This window comes from Micromys minutus (genome assembly GCF_963924665.1).
Source record: "Micromys minutus genome assembly, chromosome: 10".
Taxonomy (NCBI): domain Eukaryota; kingdom Metazoa; phylum Chordata; class Mammalia; order Rodentia; family Muridae; genus Micromys; species Micromys minutus.
Window position 1 is genome coordinate 31023574 of NC_137979.1, and position 21586 is coordinate 31045159.

The 21586-nt window shown below is 42.7% G+C and overlaps 2 protein-coding genes across 2 annotated transcripts; one reads left to right on the top strand and one right to left on the bottom strand.

The window, feature by feature from the left end:
• Positions 1–4056: 4056 nt before the first annotated feature.
• Positions 4057–21282, bottom strand: LOC308425820 (protein Njmu-R1). Its single transcript, XM_080923380.1, has 10 exons — positions 21129–21282; positions 19780–19860; positions 18438–18563; positions 16978–17121; positions 16543–16600; positions 14079–14198; positions 12333–12397; positions 12050–12186; positions 8185–8288; positions 4057–7923 (listed from the first exon to the last, which is right to left on the bottom strand). The coding sequence occupies exons 1-10, from the start codon at positions 21266–21268 to the stop codon at positions 7717–7719; spliced, it is 1182 nt and encodes a 393-aa protein (XP_080779506.1). The 5' UTR covers positions 21269–21282; the 3' UTR covers positions 4057–7716.
• Positions 15143–15475, top strand: LOC308426243 (large ribosomal subunit protein eL33-like; the record flags this gene model as incomplete). The annotated part of the gene is made up of 1 exon (XM_080924003.1): positions 15143–15475. The coding sequence occupies one exon, from the start codon at positions 15143–15145 to the stop codon at positions 15473–15475; it is 333 nt and encodes a 110-aa protein (XP_080780129.1).
• Positions 21283–21586: the final 304 nt, after the last annotated feature.

Here is a 21586-nt window from a genome sequence, read left to right on the forward strand (position 1 = left end):
TCATCCTTAACCTTCTTGGAGTAGTTGGTGAAAACTGATGGTTCTTCCTATAAAAACACAACCACTGTCCTAGTTAGGGTTTTACTGCTGTGAACAGAAGCCATGACCAAGGCAACTCTTACAAAGGACCACATTTAATCGGGGCTGGCTTACGGGTTCAGAGGTTCTGTTCATTATCATCAAGGCAGAAACATGACAGCGTCCAGACAGGCATGGTACAGGAGGAGCTGAGAGTTCTACATCTTCATCTGAAGGCTGCTAGCAGAAAACTGGCTTCCAGGCAGCTAGGAAGTGGGTCTTAAAGCCCATGCCCAACTTAAAATCACCTTAAAGTTGACACACCTACTCCAACAAGGTCACACCTCCAAATTGTGCTACTCCTGGGCTAAGTGTAAACAAAACACACCCACACAAGGCACTTCCTGGACAGTTTTAAAGGTGGGTGCCAGCAGATAAAGGAACTCTGCCCCTGTCCCCTTAGACCTATTTTCCCTTCCTTTCATGCAGCTCTGAGTACTTTCCTCTGAGCTGTTCTAGGGGTTGACAGTTGGCCAGAGAATGAAGAAATGATAAATACATTGACTCAAGGACAGAAAAGCTGGGGTTGGATGGCTGTGAATGGAGAAGCCACACACACCCTCCTACCCCTGAGCTCATACTGTTGAATATGGAAGTCAGGTTATGCCATCTAGCTGAACAAGGAGGCAAGAGGAGCTAACCTTTGGTAGGCACAGTCTCTGTAAGGACACGGTGTTCATGTGTGGAGGGGGGAAAATTATGGTAGACATTTTCTGCATACACTATCTATAGTCACACACAGACCAGAGGAAACCTTTCCCATCCCCCTGAGTCTCACCCAGGGAAAGTGTTGCACTCCTATGAGGTTGACACATTGGGGTCTTTGTCCTGCCCTTGCCTGTTGCAACAACACATCCATCCAGGACCTTATGTGTGTGTTATATTTAATATATTATACATAATATAATTTATGTTATGTATTATATATATCTTTATACCCGACTAATATATGTATATATACACATATATTAATCATACATAAGTAATTAATATGATCGTTATTATTAGAGAAATCTTTGAGATGCCCTAGGGACCTTTTTCTCTCCCTCAAAAAGCCTGGTGCTTCCAGGTTCCACCAACACCTTAATTTGAACAGTGCTTAGTCACGTTCGCATCCGAAGGGGGAATGAAAGCAGCGCATGCTCAAGGCGCAGACTGGGACTCTGGAAGTTTGGCAGCTGAGTTGGCTTTGCATGGATGAGGCTTAGAGAAGCCAACTGGGTGCCTGCCTTTTCCAGGGCAGCAGCAGCCTATGTAGCTTTCCAGCTAACAACTATTGAATGCTGGGGGATTAAATTGCCCTGTTAAGTGCAGAGTGAGGGTTATTTCCCTTCACATCAATTTCCTGTGTATTATTGGAAAATGTTTCCAAGCACTGCAGGAGGCATCCCGGAACTAAGATCAAGAGTACAGTTGGGCCAGGCAGACTGAACACCCACTTCTACTTGCTGAGTCCTCTGCGGAGGCTTTCCACGTGGTCTCCCAGGCTCCATGCACCTGAGGCATCAAGGCAGCTCCTTGGAGAACCAAAAGCTGCTTCATTACATTTGCCTGTGGCCTCCTCCCATTTTCTTTTACTTTTCTTTCTTCCCTCCTGTTGGACTCTCGTTCATCAAATAACTTGTTAAGATGTTTACCAATGATAATTTAAGAAATGAAAATGAACCTGGTGTGGTAGCACACACCTTCATTCCTAGCATCCCTGAGTCTGAGGACAGCCAGGCTAGTCAGAGAAATCTGGCCTTGAGGGGAAAAAGCGCAATCTACTAAATTTCTACTTAAGCTAGATGTAAATGCTTAGCCCGGAAAGTGGCACTATTAGGAGGTGTGGTCTTGTTGAAATAGGTATGTCACTGTGGTTGTGGGCTCTAAGACACTCATCTAGCTGCCTGGAAGCCAGTCTTCTGTTAGCAGCCTTCAGATAACGAGATGTAGCACTCTCAGTTCTGCCTGCACCATACTTGCCTGGATGCTGCCGTGATCCTACCTTGATGATAACGGACAGAGCCTCTGAACCTGTCAGCCAGCCCCAATTAAATGTTGTCCTTATAAGAGTTGCTTTGGGGCTCAGTGGTTAAGAGCACTGACTGCTCTTCTAAAGGTCCAATTCCCAGCAACCACATGGTGGCTCACAACCATCTGTAATGGAATCCGACGTCCTCTTCTGGTGTGTCTGAAGACAGCATACAGTGTACTCACATAAAACAAATCTTAAAAAAAGCTGCCTTGATCGTGGTGTCTGTTCACAGCAGTAAAATCCTAAGACAATGAGGTTAGGTATTTTTCTAGCTAATGTTTTGTTTTTTGAGATAGGGTCTCACTATGTAACCCTGGCTTGCTTGGCTGATTTCTGACATGCACCTGCCTCTGACTCCTGAGTGTTTGGACTAAAGGAGTATGTCACCACGCTCAGCCATTCTCATATCTGTTTTATGTAAAACGCTTATGAACAATCTCATACTTGTACGACAGAGGGAGACTCAGAGTTTAGTCACATGCTGATGGTAACTAATATGCTGGATCCATACCTAGGCCATCTGGTCCCAGTGTTTATATTCCTGGCCCCTCCCTGCGTATTGGGACTTCAAGGGCATTAAACCATACAATGATAGGGTGTTAGAAGAAACCATTCCCAGCTGGCCGTGGTGGTGCATGATTTTAATCTTAACACTTGGGAAGCAGAGGCAGGCAGATCTCTGAGTTCAAGGCCAGCCTGGCCTACAGATGAAGTTCTGGGGCTTCCAGAGCAACATAATAGAAAGACCCTGTCAACAAAGCCAATTTCTGGTTAGGGAGAGAGCTCAATAAAGTGAGTGTGCAGCCATGGAGCCTTGAGTTAAGTCCCTCATACCCTGGTGTGGTGCACACTTGCCATCTCAGCACAGGAGAGGCAAATCCCTGGGACTCACTGGCTGTCCAGCCTAGTCTACTTGGCAAGCTCAGGGCCACATATACAAGGTCCTCTGGTCTCCACATACATGAAAACACACGCAAACATGCACAATAAAGAGCCTACCTCATTGTATCAGCCCAAGGCCATGCAGGAACAGTTGGTAACTTTGAAATGTTTGCCCAGACTTTTGTCAGCCTGTCGGTCACTACCCCTGTCACCCCAAATTCCAGATCTAGTCCTGTCTCTCACTTTTTTTTAATATTTATTTTTATTTTGTTTACAATGTTCTACTTGCATATATGCCTGCATGCCAGAAGATGGTACCAGATCTCATTACAGATGGTTGTGAGCCACCATGTGGTTGCTGGGAATTGAACGCAGGACCTCTGGAAGAGCAGGCAGTGCTCTTAACCACTGAGCCACCTCTCCAGCCCTTATTTGTTTGAGACAGGGTGTCTCTGTTTAACTCTTGCTGTGCTGGAACTTGCTCTGTAGAACAGGCTGGTCTCTAACTCAGAGATCCTCCTGCCTCCGTTTAAAGGCCTGCACTACCACCTGGTGTCCCATCACTCTGGACACTGAGGGAAAGGACCTGAGCTACTGTATCCTGCAGGTGAAACTGTTTCTAGACAGCAAATGAACCATTGTAAGAAAACTTGTTTACTTCTTCCCTGTGCATTTTAACAGGTAATTTGAGTTTTTTCACACATTTTAGTACAGGGGTGTGTATGTGGTATGTGTAAAGTGTAATTTCCACGTATATAAAGTATAATTACTAGAAATAATTAAAGATAAGAATTAAGGTCAATTAGGCAAAAATATCTGCCTTGACTAGAAGCTTTGTTTTATTATTGTTACAGATAGACATTTTGATACAAGACAAACATATTTGCTGTGTACTGCACACAAGCACAAGTTTATTTCACACACTTTTTAAGTCCTTAATTTTTTAAAATTATTTATTTACATTCCAAACGTTGCCCCTTCCCAGTACCCCCTCCTATAATTCTTCACCCCATCCCCCTTCCTCTTTGCCTCTGAAGTGTTCCCCCACCCCGGCCCTTTAAAATTTATTACACTTATTAAAATTTGAATATGGCATAAGTTTATGGTTGAAAGACCCCCGGAGGGTATCTTCCGTCTGAAGAGACCCCTCCCAAGGAGCAGCGAGACCACTCACTTCGGATGCAAGTAGCAAGAGGTTTATTTACACAGGTACCTGTGGGCACACAGTCTCTCGGAGGACTTGTGCGCCGGACAAAGGGGCAGTCCCCTTTTTATAGGGCTTGGGGGCAGAAGCAAGGTACAGAAGCAGAAGCATAGCAACAGGGTTTTAATTGGTTAGTTTAAATGAAACCAGGGTGAACTGGGGACAAGCCCCAAGTTTTTGGAAAGGGCGGCCTTGGCCCCTCCTCTGGGACAGGGTGTTGTTTTTCGTCCTTGTCTCAGTATGTATGGCAAAATATTGTGTCTTTACCCCAGTCCAGGTGGTCAACTACAGATATCTTGTTTGGCAAGGACTGTGCTATTTCTTGGCTGACTCTCAGTTTAGTATTTTTCTATCTCTGTCTAATTTAAGCCTTGCACAAAATGGCGTTACTGCAGCTAAGGCGGACGAGGGGTCTTTCATGGTTATGAGCTGTTTTCTCATATCAACAAGATAATCAATTCCATGACATCTTTTTTCTTGTCTTTAATAGTGGTACAGAATTTGCCACTTTTAAGCATAAGACGGCTATATACAATTGTGTAATGTAGTGGGCCTACATTACAAAGAAGTACCTACAAATAAGCAAAGAATATAGTTATGTTTTTTTTCTATATCCACAAGTGATTTAATGTATCTCCTTTATTGTTTTTTTGTTTTTGTTTTTTTAAGATTTATTTTATGTTTTGTTTTTTAAGACAGGGTTTCTCTATGTAACCCTTGCTGATCTGTAACTTACTCTGTACCTGTCCACAAACTCAGAGGTCCATCCCTCTGCCTCCTGAGTGTTGGAATTAAAGGTGTGCACCACGACTACCTGGCTGCATTTGCTTTCATTTTTATTATTATTGGTAAAAACAAAACAAGCCCTTTGCTTATTTATTTTTACCATGCACACGAACATTATTATTTGTGTGTAGACATTTGGAGGTCAGAGGTCAATCAGGAGCCATCTACCTTCTGTCTTCCTGTTGGTTAACAGTCAGCTTTGAGAGACACATATACAGAGAGAGAAAAGCGTGCAGGAGTGGGCTCTCCTCCACCTTCACAGGGGCTCTGGAGACAGAACTCAGGCGGCAGACACACGGCCAGGGCCTTCATCAATTGAGCTACCCCTCTGGCCTCTTCTTTTCTTTTTCCCATTTGTTTTCAGGTAAGGTTTCTGGGGCCTGAAACGTACCAAGTCAGCTAGGCTGGGCCGTAAGAACTGCCTTCTTCCCAGTGCTGGAATTACAAACACAAGCTAGCACACCTGACTCTTGTAAGTAGGTTCTGAGAATCCACCTGAGTCCTTTACACTGCGCTCTTCTCTAACCCCTACACCTATTTTTTTGAATTCCATTTGCCACTCTCCTGATTGTGAATTTGGAAATAAAGATTATTTTATGAACTCAAAATCTTAATGTCCTAATGTTGCTCATTTTTAATGATTTCCAAGTGGGCACCAAGTGCATTAGGAAAAGATTCAAGATAAGTACCATGGAGCTGCTGACTATCCAGCCATCGGATAGCTATAAAAATGCTACTTGCATTCTTTTCTATACTGCCTATAATCCAAGTTATTAAACTTTAAAGCCATATGAAAGCATTTATGAAGATCCTGAATTGTATTTCTCATTAAAGAAAAAGAAAGGGCGTAGTGAGTCATGTCCCTAGACTGACTTATGGAGAAGTAAAGGCAGAAAGCCCCCATCAGTCACTTTGAAGGTTAGAACTCAGCTCTTAGCAGGGTTTACAAGCAGTTAAGAGTGCCTCTGCTTACAGTCACGCTCCTCTGAGCATCCCGAAGGCAGTGAGAACATGAGACGTCAGATCTTCTAAACCAAAATCATTATCAAGTGGGTTTATTAAAGCCTATGCAGAACAGTGGTGAGGGGCTGCAGCTGGCACCATGGGAATTAAAGTGACTACTCAAGGGCACTTGCAATTGATCTGAGGCTTGTGACAGACACAATCTAACATCAATGAGCAATTGTGATGGGAAGAATTGGTTTACAATTTTTAAATTGTAAAAAACTGTTTATTTTCTTATTTATTGAGACAGTCTCACTATGTAGCTCTGGCTGGCCTGAAGCTTGCTAATGTAATTCAGTAAATCAGACTGACCCTGAATTCAGAGTTCCAACTGCCTATGTCTTGTGGAAGGTTACATTCAAAGACACGACTCTCCACATTTGACTTCAAGTGTATTCTTATATTTGCTTGTAAAGGATATTTCCTATATTTACTGTTTTTTTTTTTTTCCTTTTTCTTAATACTGTTTAAGAACTCCAGCATTTTCATCTAAAAAAATATGGAAGAAAATAAAGGCAAATAAATACCTGTAAATAATGTGGTCATTTCCACAAGAGCTTTTAAATCAGAGAATGTTTCATTTTGAAGCTAGTATATCCCTTTCTTCTCTTTCTTCCTTTTCTTTTTTTTTTTTTAATATTTATTTATTTATTATATATAAGTACACTGTAGATGTCTTCAGACAAACCAGAAGAGGGCATAGATCTTATTATGATGGTTGTGAACCATCATGTGGTTGCTGGGAATTGAACTCAGAACCTCTGGAAGAGAAAGAAGTCAGTGAGCCATCTCTCCAGTGCCTTTCTTTTCTTTCTTATTGGTAGGTGCCAGCTCCTCTCTAAGAGCAACAATGCTGTAACTGCTGAGCTGCTTCTCCAGCCCACCATTTCCTAACATATTTATTTATTGTGTATGCAGTGTGTATGGGTCACAGGGAATTTGTGGAGTTGGTTCTCTCCTACCATGGGAGTCCTGGGGATTGAACACAGGTTGTCAGATTTGGTGGCAGGTTTCTTTACCTTCTGAGCCATCTTGCCAGTCCATAAGCTTCTATATATAAAGCTCATTTTTAAATTCTTATAAACTCTTATATTTAAATTCTTATAAAATTTATTTGTATATTCGTTAAAAAGGTGGCTTCGTCATCCATGCAACCACTGATATGTATCCGGCACTCAGAACGAACAGGCTGTCTCTGAAGCTATATGGTGGTGCTGTAAGACCAGGGTGACGATGATTACCATGTGGTCCCAGCTGGACATAGACTTACTTTGTAGCTCAGGCTGGCTGGAACCTCAGAACCTCCTGAGTAGCTGGGATTATAGGCATGTATCATCACATCTTGCTAGGATCATGTACTTCAAAAACTTCTACAATGTACTGAGAAAGATTATGTTTCTTTTGGAGAAGCAAATCCTGGTAAACACTACAGGAAATTCCCAAGAAGCCAAAAATCATCTCCAGAGTTTTTTAGGCAACACATGTTTGGTGCTTAGGATTTATGAGACTAATATGGCAGCAAAATTCCACAGTTCTAACACACAGTCTCTACCTAGGACTTGGTGAAGACATTCCTCTGATTGTTGAGTTTAATTAAGTTAAACAAAAAGCACAGAAGGAAGAAGCTGGGGGTGTTTCCAGTCACCTTAGGAGCAGTGCAATCCTATAAACAATAGTAACTACAGCCTCTCACAGGCAGCCTCAACTCACTCCAAGAAACACATCCTCAGCATGGGATGGAACTTCAGACAAGCGCTTCTCTCATGAATTCTTCAAGGACAGCCACAACACTTTTGGCCTCAGGCATTTCTTCATGTTCCACTTTAACAATCTTCAAAAGGATATCTCCACTGCCACAGTTCTTAAGGAACATGTAACATTTAAACAAAGCGTAATGATTCATTTCCGCCTGTCGGATAAATCTCTTCAAATTGTTTGTGTCTTGTATAGCCTAGAAAAAGATTACTCTGTTAAATAGTTCAGTGAGATGATGACCATGCTTGAAAAATACCCCCTCTCTAGCTGAGCACTCATAATGTCCGTTTTTGTTTCTTGACACTGGGCCTCACTAGGTAGCTCTAGCTGGCCTGTGTTCTGAGCTTTGAGGATGCCCCATTTAATGAACATTGTAACTGTAAAAGCCAATCACTGATGCTACCACCTGCAGTAATTAGATACAGAACAAAAACACCATAGCTGACCAATTCATTACCTTTAGTTTAAAGTTTTCCAGGACTTGTCTGAAGAGAAAAGGGTTACCCCCTTCAGCACCATGTAAGAAAGCTTGCATCCAGTCCTCACAAAAACGGTTGCTTCCTAAACAACAGTAAATACACAAAATTAAGTACCACAGAGCACATACATGCATGTCAAGTTTTAAAGATTTTGCTTTTGTTATATTTTCTTACGTTCGTATGTGTGTATGTGTGCATGAGTGCAGGTGCCGAGGGAGAGCAGATGTGTGCTGGATATGTTCGAACACAACTCTGGTTTTCTGAAAGAGCAACACATGCTACGAATCATCTGTCCAGGCCTAGCACATGAATTTCTTTTCTTTTCTTTTCTTTTTTTTTTTTTAAGGCTTGCTACAAGAAAATTTATTTATACTCATACATATTAGGCCATATTTCAAAATGATATATACTGTTTTAGACCATTAAGAAGGCATGGTTTTAATTATTATTTTAAATAGCAATACCAGATATTTATTAGGGACAGGAGTTTAGATACATTAATTATTATTTATTTCTAAAGTTTTATGAAAAAACTGAAGGATTGAACATTTGAGTCAAGTTAGAGATGAGAAAATTGATATTCCTACAGGTAAAATCATGGGCACAGAGAAGGGTTTTAAACCCGTGTCTTCGGTAGTCTATGATAGTGCTATAACCAAATGTAATTTCAAAAGATCTGAGTTAGTGAGGTTCCTGTGGTTCACACTCTGATCTCTAGAAGATCTGAGTCACTATGAGGTCATGCCTACAATTTTTAAAAAGAGATATGTGGACACTTCAAAGTTGTTTGCTTTTTCATCTTTTGATTTTGTTCTAATAAAAGAACCTAAATAACACCCCGCCACATTTAATCTTTCATTAAAAAGGCACTACAGGGGTTAGTAGCAGGGCTCTCTGACTAAAGTGCTTTCCATGCAAGTGAATCTGGGTTTAGATCTCTAGCACTTACTTAGACAAGGAATTTCTTTATAAAAACATTTATAAATAATTATTTAAAACTCCCAGCACTCAGGAGACAGCAGCCAAGTGGATCTTTGTGAGTTCAAGGACAGCCTGGTCTACAAAGCAAGTCCAAAACAGCCAGGACTACACAGAGAAATCCTGTCTGGAGAAATCAACCAACCAACCAATCAACCAACCAACCAAAAACACCAAACCAAACCAAGACCCACTTCTGTTGTGGCGTCAAAATAGTTAAGTTTGCCACATAGCTCAGACAAGCACCATAATCAAATGCCCCTCTGTCCCCATCAGGACTGTCATTTCTATACATATGTCAAGCGTTGGCTAACTTATGTTTCAGAGCCATACTAATATGTATATCTAGTTCAATTTTAGCTGCTCTACATTCCATTGTGTAAATTAGCAGTTTATTATTGATTTCCCATTGGTAAACATTTAGGTTTCTTCCAATATTATACCAAAAAATGCTTTAGAAGCTGGGTATGTTGGTGTATGCCTTTCAATCCAGCACTGGGGAAATAGAGGCAGAGGTAGAGGATCACTGAGTTCCAGAACAGCCAGGATTATGTAAAAAGTACCTTTAGAGCTGTTTGTTTACATCCTCCTGTTCTCCCAAATTTGTGAGGTAGCCTGGTTTACTAGGAAGTTCCAAGTTTTTGAAACATTGTCTCAAAAAAAAAAAAAAAAAAAAAAAAAAGGTTGCCATGTGTGGCTGAACACCTTTAACCCCAGCAGTCAGAGGTAGGCAAGAGTTTGAGGACAGCCTGGGCTACATAGTGAGAACCTGTCCCAAAGAGGTCTTGGGCAGGTGAGAGAGATGACTAGGAAGGAAAAAGCACTTGCCACACAGCATGAGGACATGGACCCTGTAAAGACTGATACACACAGTGCAAGCATCTGTAATCACAGCATTATACAGGATGATGGGAGGAAGGATGGGAGAGACCTCAGAAGCTCATGGGCAAGCCAGACCCAAAAACACTGCAGGAAACAACAAAACGGAGAACCTGCCTCAAACATGGTAGAAGGTGATCCTAATCCTATGCGAACTAAATAATTAAGAAATGTTTAAAACGACTTGAGGATTGGGGAGGCGGCTCACTGTATAAGGCTCTTTGTTATGCAAGCATTAGATCCTGATATCAGACCTCCAGCACCCACATAAAGCCAGATGCAGAAGTGCACATCCTACCCTTCCTATACTTAGATGGAAGGTGTAGACAGTGAAATCCCTAAAACCTTGAGGCCCACCTAGATTGACATATATAGTAGCCAAGGAAAATTTGTCTCAAACAAGGTAGAAATGAGGACTGACACTAATGTTATTTTCTGACCCCCACATGTATGCTAGGATACATATACATGGACCTGCACTCACTCACACAGACACACACTCTCAAAAAATTTTCCTAAAAAATACCTTTATTGCCAGGTGGTGGTTGAAGTATGTATCTTTAATCCCAGCACTCAGGATTCGGAGGCAGGTAAATAACTAAGTTTGAGGTCAGCCTAGCCTACATAATAAGTCCCAGAACAGCCAGAAATACACATAGAGAAATTCTGTCTTGAAATACAATGACAAACAAACCAAACCAAAACAAACCCCAAAAACCAAAAACAAGGAAATGCCTTTAAGCCAGACATGAAGATGGTTGTCTCTATCTCAGCACTTAGAAAGTAGAGGCAATGGGAGGGGGTAAAGGGATGGGATGGGGGAAAGGGGATAACATCTGAAATGTAAATACAGAGAGTATCCAATAAAGAAATAAAAATAATAATTAAAAAAAAAGAAAGTAGAGGCAAGAGAGTTAGAAGTTCAAGGCCAGTATAGCCTATATAAGATGGTTTCTCAAAAGCAATCAACCAACCAACCAATCAAAAATAAGTCTTTACAGAACTTATGAAGCTCAAAGAGAAGAAAAGTCAGAAGGTGGATGCCTCAGTCCTTCTTAGAAGGGAGAGCACTCATGGGAGGAAATAAAGAAACGAATAGAGGAGCAGGGATTGGAGAAAAGATCATCCAGAGACTGCCTCATCTGAGGATCCACCCCACATGCAGCCACTAAACCCAAGCACTATTGCTGATGCCAAGTAGTGCTTACTGGCAGGAATCTGATATGGATGCTTCCTCAGAGGCTCTTCCAGAGCCATACTGATACAGAGGAGGATGTTTGCAGCTAACCATCAAATTGAACACGAGAACCCCAATGAAGAAGCTAGGGAAAGGACTGAAGGAGCTGAAAGGGTCTGCAACCCCATGGGAAGAACAAAATTATCAACTATCCAAACCCACCACAGCTCCCAGAGACTAAAACACCAACCAATGAGCACACATGGAGAGACCCATGGCTCCAGGTGCATATGCAGCAGAGGACAGCATTGTCTGGTATCAATGGGAGGAGAGGCCTTTGGTCCATCGAAGGCTCGTTTTCCCAGTGTAGGGGAAAGCCAAGGCGTTGAGGGGGGAGAAGGTGGTTGGGAGAGTGAGCATCTTCATGGAGGTAATGGTGTGGGGGATGGGATGGGGGAAAGAAGATAACATCTGAAATGAAAATACAGAGAATATCCCAAAAAAAAAAGCTGCTGAAAAAAAAAGTTTTTTATATGATACATACTTGTAATCCTAGGAGGGCTAAGGCAGGGAGATTTTAAGCTCAAAGCCAACCTATTCAGTGAGAACCTGTCTCAAAATATTAAAATTTAAAACTGTCTTTGAGTGATTTTTGTATTTGTTCTTATACATACATGTGAGTTTTCTTATATACCAAGCATGACTTGAACCCGTTTCTAGGATTAAGGTCTTAGCAGACTTAGTACTGTACAATCTCGTGCTTTCAGTGTAAGAAGTCCACAAGCACTGCCTCTTAGTTTCTGACTCACCTGCGTTGTGGAACTGAGGCTGGGGGCCGCTACAGTCGATGATCACAGACTTATGCTGTTCCTCTGTCATGGCCATGCACAAAGAGGTCATGGTGCCTTCATGAATAAGTCCTTGGAGACTGGCCACACTCAGAAACCTGTCACATATACAAGTCCTTTCCACAACCAGCATTGCAGAACAGGAGAAAACAAATGCATTCTGTACTAGGAGGGGAGGTTAAAATGTAGCTGTTGAACTTGCCCAGAGACAGGGGAGGCTTTCTTCAGAAATTATGTTCTTTACCTGTTAATGTCTCTCTTTGTTTTTTCATCTGATTCTTTAAATTCAATAGGAGTGTAACTGAGAGCCTATGAGAGAAAGGGAGAAGAACAGTTTAACACTTGCCTCCTCTGTTCCTCACTGGCCCAGCGCTCCCATCCAAATGCACCGTTCCCCAGGCACTCACTACCCACTGTACCTTCTGCAAGTGCTCTGGGCTAAAGCACTGCTCAGTGACAGTTTTTCATTAATTTATTAAAATATGGTTTATTTTCAGTCTTGCTATGCAGCATAGGCTAGCCTGGAACTTCTGATTCACCAGCCTCAGTTTCCCTAATGCTATGATTATAAGCATGTGTTTTAACATTTTTCAGCATTTCTTTACTTTACTTATTTATTTTAATGGGGGCTGCATGCACTCTTGTGGAGGTCAGGGGTCAACTGGCAGGAACCAATGCTCTACTTACAGCCTGAGGGTTCCAGGGTTTGAACTCAGGTTGTCAAATTTGGCAGCAAGTACACTGGTTCCCAAATCTATCTATTAATTTAGTGGGTGTGTGGACACATGTATATACATGTGTGTATGTGTGTGGAAACATCTCAAAGAGTATGTGGATGGACATCAGGACAATTTTGGGATTTGGTTCTCTCCTGCCACCTTGTGGAATCTGGGGTTTGAACTAAGGTCATCAGGCTTGTGTGGTGTCTAAACATTTCCATATAGTTAAAATTGTTTTTTTTTTTTTTTTTTTTCAAATATTCTGGAAATTGCTCCTGTTTCCCTTTATTTCAGATGGTAATTATTTCAGGCAGATGTGATTGGGCAGTGCTTGGCAATGAAGCAGGTAGGACTGAAAGTTTGGGATCAAGGCCAGGAAAAAGACTCAGTGAGTGCAAAAGTGCTTGTTGTTCAAGCCAGACAGCCTGAGTGGAATTCCCCGGAACCCTTGTAAGAAGTCAGATTTGGGGGCATGCATTGCCCTGGCACTCCTATGGTGACATGGGAAGCAGAGATGACACAATCAACAAAAAGCTCAAGGGCCGGCCAGCCTGCAGTACAACACACAGAACAAGGTGGAAGGTAAGAACTGCCTCAGAAAAGCTGTATACATGCCCGCGCGCACACACACAAATGAGTAATTTAAGCCTTTTCTTTAAAAAGTTAAGCAATCATAGATTACATAATGAGGTCCTTCCCCCCCTTTCACTTGCTTTTTGAGACAGGGTTTCTCTGTGTAGGTGTGGTCTCCTGAACCTCACTCTGTAGAGCAGGCTGCCCTCAAACTCAGAGATCCCCTGCCTCTGCCTCCCAAGTGCTAGATTAAAGGTGTATACCACCAATGCCTGGTGAAAACCTGTCTTTAAAAGTGGCTAAAAAGAAAAGATTATTATTTTTTAATGTGACCCAGCTGACATGTAATGGGACAGGTTCTTACATAAATTAGGCAAGTTGTCAAATACTCTGTGAGCTCAGACTGGCCTTAATTCTGGTCCTGACTCTGCTTCTATCTCTCCAGTGCTTGGGAACGCAGACATGCATGAGCACGTGTGTTAATGGAAAGACCCTGCTGAGATTTACAATTCAACCCTACCTTAGTAATAACACTTTCTAGATGAGAGTCAATAAGATGTGATCTAAACAGCAATCATAGTCTGAAGAAACATACAGGAAGGGAAAAGTAATGTTTAGAGAAAATGAGTATGTTTCTAAATGACTGAGGTCTGTTGAGGAGATTCTAACTGGGAATGTTCTTCATGAGCAATACTTACAGCATGTAGCAGAAAGGTCAGTTTCTCCTGAAAGAGAAGAACCACCCTTTGGATTGGACACACCACATCCTCATACCAGCTATTCAGATAGGACTTTAGATCATTCCCCAGGCTCCTTTCCTACATCAAGAGAGAATATCATTTGTTTTAGTATCATAAAAGCCTTAGACTTTTTCTTTTAGTACTTTTGCTCTGTGTGTATATGTATTCTGTGTGTGTGTGAGCTAATGGTTGACATGAGGTATCTTCCTCAATTGCTTTCTACCTTGTTTTTAAATTACATTTTTGGAGTGGTGATGTCAGGTACCATCTTTCCAACTTTTCAATCTTATTTATTGTCTCACTGAACCTGGAGCTCACTGATTGGGCTCGGCTGGCTGGCCAACAAGGTACTGAGCTCTCCCTGTCTCCACCACTTCAACACTGATATATCGGGTGCTTGTCACCACGTTTATAATGGATAATGAGGGTCCAAACTCACACAGGTCCTCAGGCTTGCACTGTGAGTCCTTTACATACTGAGCCTCCTTCTTAGCACCCTCTTCAAAACAATTTAAAAGTTTTTATTTGTATGTACATAATTGTGTTCCTGTGGATGCCTCCTGGCGTCCAGAAGGGTGTGTTGAATTCTCTGCAACTGGAGTTATTGGTGATTGTGAGCCACCAGATTTGGGTGCTGAGAACTGAACTCTGGCCTTCTGGAAAAGCAGTAAGTATTCTTAACTGATGAGCCATCTCTGCATCCGTTTCAATATACTCCTGATAGTTAGAAAACAAAAACTAGGTCTGGTATCTTTAATGTTTGTTCTTAAGACAAGGTTTAGCCATGTAATATAGACCAGCCTTGATCTTGAAATCCTAAACCTCCCAGATACTGAGATTATAGGTATTGCCAATGTACCTGGCCATACTTCTTTTTCTTTTTCTTTCTTTTTTTTTTTTTTTTTAGAGGGAGGGAGGGGAGCTGGTTTTGTTTTGTCTTTTTAAATACATATTTATGCTCTTTCCGCCACCTTGGCGCCTGTGGAGGCCTGCTGGGAACCGGACTTCCAAAGATCGCAAGTATGTCCGGAAGGCTGTGGTGCAAGGCCACTTTAGCTGGCTACAAGCGAGGTCTCCGGAACCAAAGAGAGCACACGGCTCTTCTTAAAACTGAAGGCGTTTATGCCCGAGATGAAACCGAGTTCTACTTAGGCAAGAGATGTGCTTATGTGTACAAAGCAAAAAACAATACAGTGACTCCTGGAGGCAAACCAAACAAAACCAGAGTGATCTGGGGAAAAGTAACTCAGGCCCATGGAAACAGTGGTATGGTTCGTGCCAAATTCCGAAGCAACCTTTCTGCAAAGGCCATTGGACACAGAATCCGTGTGATGCTGTACCCATCCCGGAATTAAACTAATGGAGAGTAAATAAATAAAAGTAGATTTAAAAAAAATAAATAAATACAAGTACATTGTATCTGTCTTCAGATATACCAGAAAAGGACATCAGATGTCATTACAGATGGTTGTGAGCCACCATGTGGTTGCTGGGATTTGAACTCAGGACCTCTGGAAGAGCAGTCAGTGCTCCTAACCACTGAGCCATCTCTCCAGCCCTAAAAACTTGGTATCTATAGACTATGGCATAGAATACCGCTAATGGACCACTGGTGCTAACCAAAATATGAATCCTATGTGCCTAGAAATCAGATAAAAGGTATCTTCTTCCTCATCAGGTAAGTTATTAACTGCCACTGAATTTTACATAGATTTGTCTTTCTTTTTCATGTGTGTACATGCATGTGCCCTGCATACATGGAGGTCAGAGAACAACCCATGCAAGTCAGTTCTCTGTTTCCACAATGTCAGTCTGGGTAATGAACTCAAGTCAATCAGACTTGCTGGCAGGCACATTTACCTTTGAGCCATCTCACCAACTGTCTTTTTTTTTTTTTTTTTGCCTCTATGTCTTCCTATCACTTACATACCTGGTGCTCAAAGATGTCAGATTCCCTAGAACTGTTGTTATATCAATGGTTGTGAGCTGCCATGTGAGTGCTGGGAATTGAACCGGAGTCCTCTGGAAGAACAACCAGTGCTCTAACCACTGAACCATCTCTCTAGCTTCTTGTTTTGCTTTTGAGATCAGGTCCACTATGTATCTCTGGCAGACTTAGAACTAACTATGTAAATTAGGCTACCCTCAAACTGCCTCCCAAGCACCAGGACGTCAGGTGTGGGTTTCCACAATTGGACCTAGAAAGTTTTCACTGGTGTAACACACCAAAAGTAGAATATGAAACCCTCAGTGCCTATAACACAGCTGTATTCCCTGCCCGTGTCACACAGCACTGATCCACTGCCCAGAAGATGAGGAAATTAGAAGTCAAGTGTCGGTGGCTACCAAGTGACCAGACGAGTAGTCATGCATGTTCACACTCATCGCTCCAGTCTTACATAGCTCAAGTCAGACACCTTACCTCGAGACTCATGTTATTCTTCAGCCCTTGAATATACTTGTCCAACTCAAGCCTGAAAGTATGTTCTTAAGGAAGAGACACAGAATGATCCATCAATATTTTACCTCCCAGCTAGAAATATAGTCTCAGCTGAGTATAGTGGTATGTGCCCTTAATTCCAGCACTGTGTCAGAGGTGGTGGATCACTGTAAGTTCAAGACCAGCCTGGCCTACATAATGAGTTCCATTCCAGGACTACAAAGTAAGACCCTGTCTGCTGTCTGTCTGTCTCTCCCTCTCTACACACACATATATATATACACACACACACAAAGACACACAGCCTAGACAAATGGTCACGAATGACATTCCGACACGCCCTTAAGGGTAAAGGCCACTTACTACTTGCCCTGATGCTCTCCCTCCTGATACCCTTGAACACCAAAGAAAGGATATAGCTCTAGTCCTTTCTCAGAGCCTCCTAAGAAGCAGACCACATATTCAGAAGGGTTATGTTCAGAATCCATTGCTGCTATTTCAAGAAGCAGTTTTTCCTGTTGGAAAAGGCAGTAATAACAACCAACTCGGTAACCGGGAATTCTAGAAAAGAAAGAAAAAAGTAAAGTGGAGTACCTAGGTACTCACGCTCCTCACTTTGTAGATGGCTCTGAACCTAGTCTTGGTCTGGTAACACTTTCAGAGTGCCCCTCATGCAGAGCTCCCCAACCTTCTCATCTTACTCATCTCAGCAGAAGGAACACCACCCAGGTGAGGTTTAATTAAGCAGCCTACAGATCAGACGTGGTGATGGACACCAATCCCAGCCCTACGAGGCAGACATAGGTAGATCTCTATGAGTTCAAGAACAACCTGGTCTACATGGTGAGGTACAGACCACTCAGGGTTACATGATGAAACTTTGCCTCATAAAAACAAACCAACCAGCCTCTAATAAAGGTTCATTTCACTCCACTGTTTTATGTGAAAAATCCAGGGGCTGGGGAGATGGTTTGTCAGTTGTAAAAGAGCGCTGGCTACTCTTCTAAAAGACCCAAGTTTGGGTCCCAGCACATGGGCTCATAACCATCTGTATCTCCAGTTCCTGGGGATCCCGCACCCACTTCTGGACTCTGCAGGCAATAGGCACACATCTTGTGCATAAACATTCATGAAGGCCTAATATCCAAACACATACATAACATATTTTTAACTGTTTAAAGAAAAATCTACACAAATTTTAACTATGTTCACGGAATGTCTATGTTTACATAAAAATAATCATGTTTCCCCTCTTTTAAACTTTCACATGTCATGGATGTTTGATGCTGATGTGCCAGGCTTATCCAGTAACTGTATCCTGGGCTAGAGGATATACTCCTAAGGGAACCTATATTTAAACAAATGCCTTGTCTGAAGGAGTATAATGGCAAGACTGCTGGGATCAGGCTGAGGGGGCTTGTGTGAGCCTGACCTCCCTGTGACCTTCTGTGTTTAATTCTGCACTGGACAGTAAGATAACTGCCCATCTCCCTTTGTAAGAAGAACTACATCAGCATTTGTGAAAGCCCGTTATGAACCGTGGGCATATGATTTCCACTTTGGTAATTAGAAAAGAACCATGGGCTTTGCACACACCAGGAGAGTGCTCTCCATCAAGGTTACCTCTCCAGCTCCAGATCCTTCTGTCTAAGTATAAAGCACACTAAAGTACACTCAGGTGCTAGAATCTCACTCAGTCTAATTTCATAACATTTATATGTGAGATTCAGTGCTCTGGTTGGGAGTGGAAGGCAAGAGGTGCCAGAGAATGGAAAATAAAGATGTTTTCTGCAGGCCTAGATCTCTTCGAGTTTCTCCACACTTCTCATGTTTAGCTTAGAAATAAAAACACAGGAGACAGCATATTTTATACTTACCTCAGCTCTACAGATGCAACATTACCCAGCCCTTCAAAGAATGCTCCCTTGGAAAGGCGCTTAGCAATGAAACTGCGCAGCTCTGGCTCCACTTCAGATGGTAGATTAGTATCCACCAACGAGAGGCTTGACAAATGAAAGAAACATGGTCCTTACCAGTAGTACATTCAAACCCATAAGTCAGATATAATGAACCAAAGCCAGGGCCCCAACATAGCCCAGACTGGTCTTGAACTAGTTACATAGCCTAGGTTAAACTCAAACTTGCCTGAGGCTGTGCACTGCCATACCAATTTCAGGGTCACTCTTAAGAATGCTATCAACTTAAAAAAAGAAAAAAGAAAAGAAAGCTATCAGTTAGTGATGATGCTCCTTTAATCTCACACTTGAGGCATGCTTATCTCTGTGAATTCCAGGCCAGCCTGGTCTACAAAGCAAGTTCTAGAACAGCCAGACTTACACAGGGAAACCCTGGCTCAAAACAAAAACAAAACAAGAAAACAAACAGAAAGAAAGAAAGAAAAAAGAAAAAGAGAACTGTCTACTTGATGCCCCTGTTATTGGGTTGATTATTGTTTAGAGTTGGAATATCTCCATGGTTTGGCTCCCAGACCACTGAGCTATTGGAAGTAATAGAACCTGTAGAAGGTGAATAGAAGCTAAGTCACTGGAAATATGATCCCAATAACATGTCAGAACCTTGACTGGTTGGGCAGCTGGCTGGGAGCTGCCTGCCTCTCTCCTTTGCATCTCTCCCAAGCTGCCATGAAGTGAACAGGCCCTTCTTCAGTTTGTTTCTGCTGTTGCCTCAGGCTCACATGCAACAGGGTTAAGAAACCACATGGACTAAGTCGTCTGAAACTGAGCCAAATTAACCTTTCCTCCTTAAAGATCATTATCTTGCCATGGGTCGTAGCACACACTTTTAGACTCAGCAATTGGGAGGCAGATGCAGGCAGATCCCTGAGTTCAAGACCTGGTCTTCTTAGTGAGTTCCAGGACAGCTAGAGCTATATAGTGAGAAACCTTATCTCAAAAACAGCAACTACAAAAAGATGATTATCTCAGTCAGGTTTAGGTAAAACTTAGTGACCAGGCTTGGCTAGGGTTTATTACTTGGCTAGGGGCATGGCTCTGGGTTCAGTCACAGATGCATTATCAGTATTGGCATCTGCTCTTGCCATGAATAAAAGAGCCAAGGAAGAGGAGATCAGGAGAGGTTCCTAGATGATAGGAGGGGCTGAAGGTCTGATTCAGAGAAGGCAGTGACAAGACACCCCAGGGACATCCATAGATAGACACAGACCAGGAAAGCAGTGATAACAGTTATGCCGGTTTTTACCTGAAATCATCACCAGAGGGAGTTTCTGCATTTGTGCCACATGACCGTCCATCATCATTATCCCCTCGATTCTGTGTCAATCTGCAAGATGAAATATAACAGTGCTATCAGTTAGAAGCTGTCAATCAAGCCTTTGCAAGCTGGGTAAAAGCAAGGACTCAGCTAAAATGCTGCAAGGCCACACTGCATGGTCCTCCATTGCCTAGTCTCATGACAGAAACTCCATGTAAGAGAGCTGACAAAAGTCTCCCTTCTCTTCAGAGCATTTAATAAATAGAGAAAAGACCTAATATCCCAAAAGTTTGAAGAAATTCCTCTTCAAAAATGAGTTAAGGGGGGGGGGGGCTGAAAAGACGGCTCAGTGATTAAGAGCACTGACTGCTCTTCCAGAGGTCCTGAGTTCAAGTCCCAGCAACAACATGGTGGCTCACAACCATCTGTAGATGGAATCCTATGCCCTCTTCTGGTATGTCTTAAGACAAAGACCATGTACTGACATAAAACAAATAAATCTTTTAAAAAATGAATTTAAAAAAATAAGTTAAGGGATGGGAAGATGGCTCAATAGTTAAGAGCATCCCTGCTCTTTCAGAGGACTGGAGTTTAATTCCCAGCACTCACATGACAGCTCACAACTGTATCTTCTGTTCCAGGTTCTCACAGAGACATGCATGCAGGCAAAATACCAATGCAAATATTTTTTATTCAGAAAATATATATTAAGATAAAAAAATAAACAGGACCTGGAGAAATATTTCAGAAGTTAACAGCGCTTACTGTTCTTGCAGAATGATCCTAATTAGTTCCGAGAACCCACTTAGGACACCTTACAACTACCTGTAACTCAAGTTCCAGATATATCTGACACCTCTGGCCTCAGTGGGCATCTGTATGCATGTGCAAATACCCACACACAAACACATAATTAAAATTTAAGAATACATCTTAAAGACTAAATTTCAGGGCCAGAAGGGCTTCTGGAAAGTCAGCCGGGTACGCAGGGGGTTACTGAGAGGAGAGGCTGCAGAAACAGAGCAAACTAGAGGGCGGGGTTAAAATGTGTGATAGAAATGAAGTCAATTGGGGACAGGAGCAGAGAACTGGGGAAAGACTGAAGGAACGCGGCTTTTAAGAAATCCGATGAACAGACGTCAGGGGTTGCAATGACAGGGGCTGAAAGGGGGCAGACGCTTGGGAGTGCCCGGCATAAAAACTCGTAAGAGCCGGGAAGAACCGACTGAGGCCAGGATGGCCCTTCGGGCCAGAGACCTTGGCTGGGAGAGGAGATGGCGAGTGGGGGCCGCGGGGTGCAAGGCCGGGCGGCGGGGCCGCGGGCAGGGCGCGGGCACCTGCTTCCGCGGAAGCTGTACAGGCAGTAGTGGCTGCTGGGCGGCGGCTCGAGTCTCCGCTCCTCCGCGGAGCCACCCTCCTCGCTGCTCTCCAGCTCCTTTTCATCCCCATCCAGTGATTCCTGCAAAGACGGGAGCATCGCGGCAGCCTCCTCACGGCCCTGTGTCCCCGTCAAACCATTCCCCCGCGGCTGGGCGGTCCTTTGTGCGCCGGCTCGACCTCCTACCCGCCCTCGCACATCTGAGTTCCGCAATTTCCTTAGTCCTGGATTTAGAAACTGAGTTGGAGAAATTGGTTCTTCTCAGGGAGACTCTGAGAACCCCTTATTATTTCTTTTTAACTGACTTTTTCTCCAACAGTTGACGTATCAAGGAGGTAGTATGTGCTAAAGATGGTGCGCTCCTGCCTTCTTTCCGTGTGACATGCATGTAACAGTTTGCTCAAAGACACGAATTTA

What these genes read in the sequence shown, in the direction of transcription:
- LOC308425820 (XM_080923380.1), bottom strand. Translation starts at nt 21,268, where the DNA reads ATGCTCCCGTCTTTGCAGGAATCACTGGATGGGGATGAAAAGGAGCTG. An exon ending in TCTGAGAAAGGACTAGAGCT is followed by an intron (nt 16,601 to 16,977) that starts ATATCCTTTCTT and finishes TTAAGAACATAC; the next exon opens with TTTCAGGCTTGAGTTGGACA. An exon ending in TGGAAAACTTTAAACTAAAG is followed by an intron (nt 7,924 to 8,184) that starts GTAATGAATTGG and finishes ATCTTTTTCTAG; the next exon opens with GCTATACAAGACACAAACAA.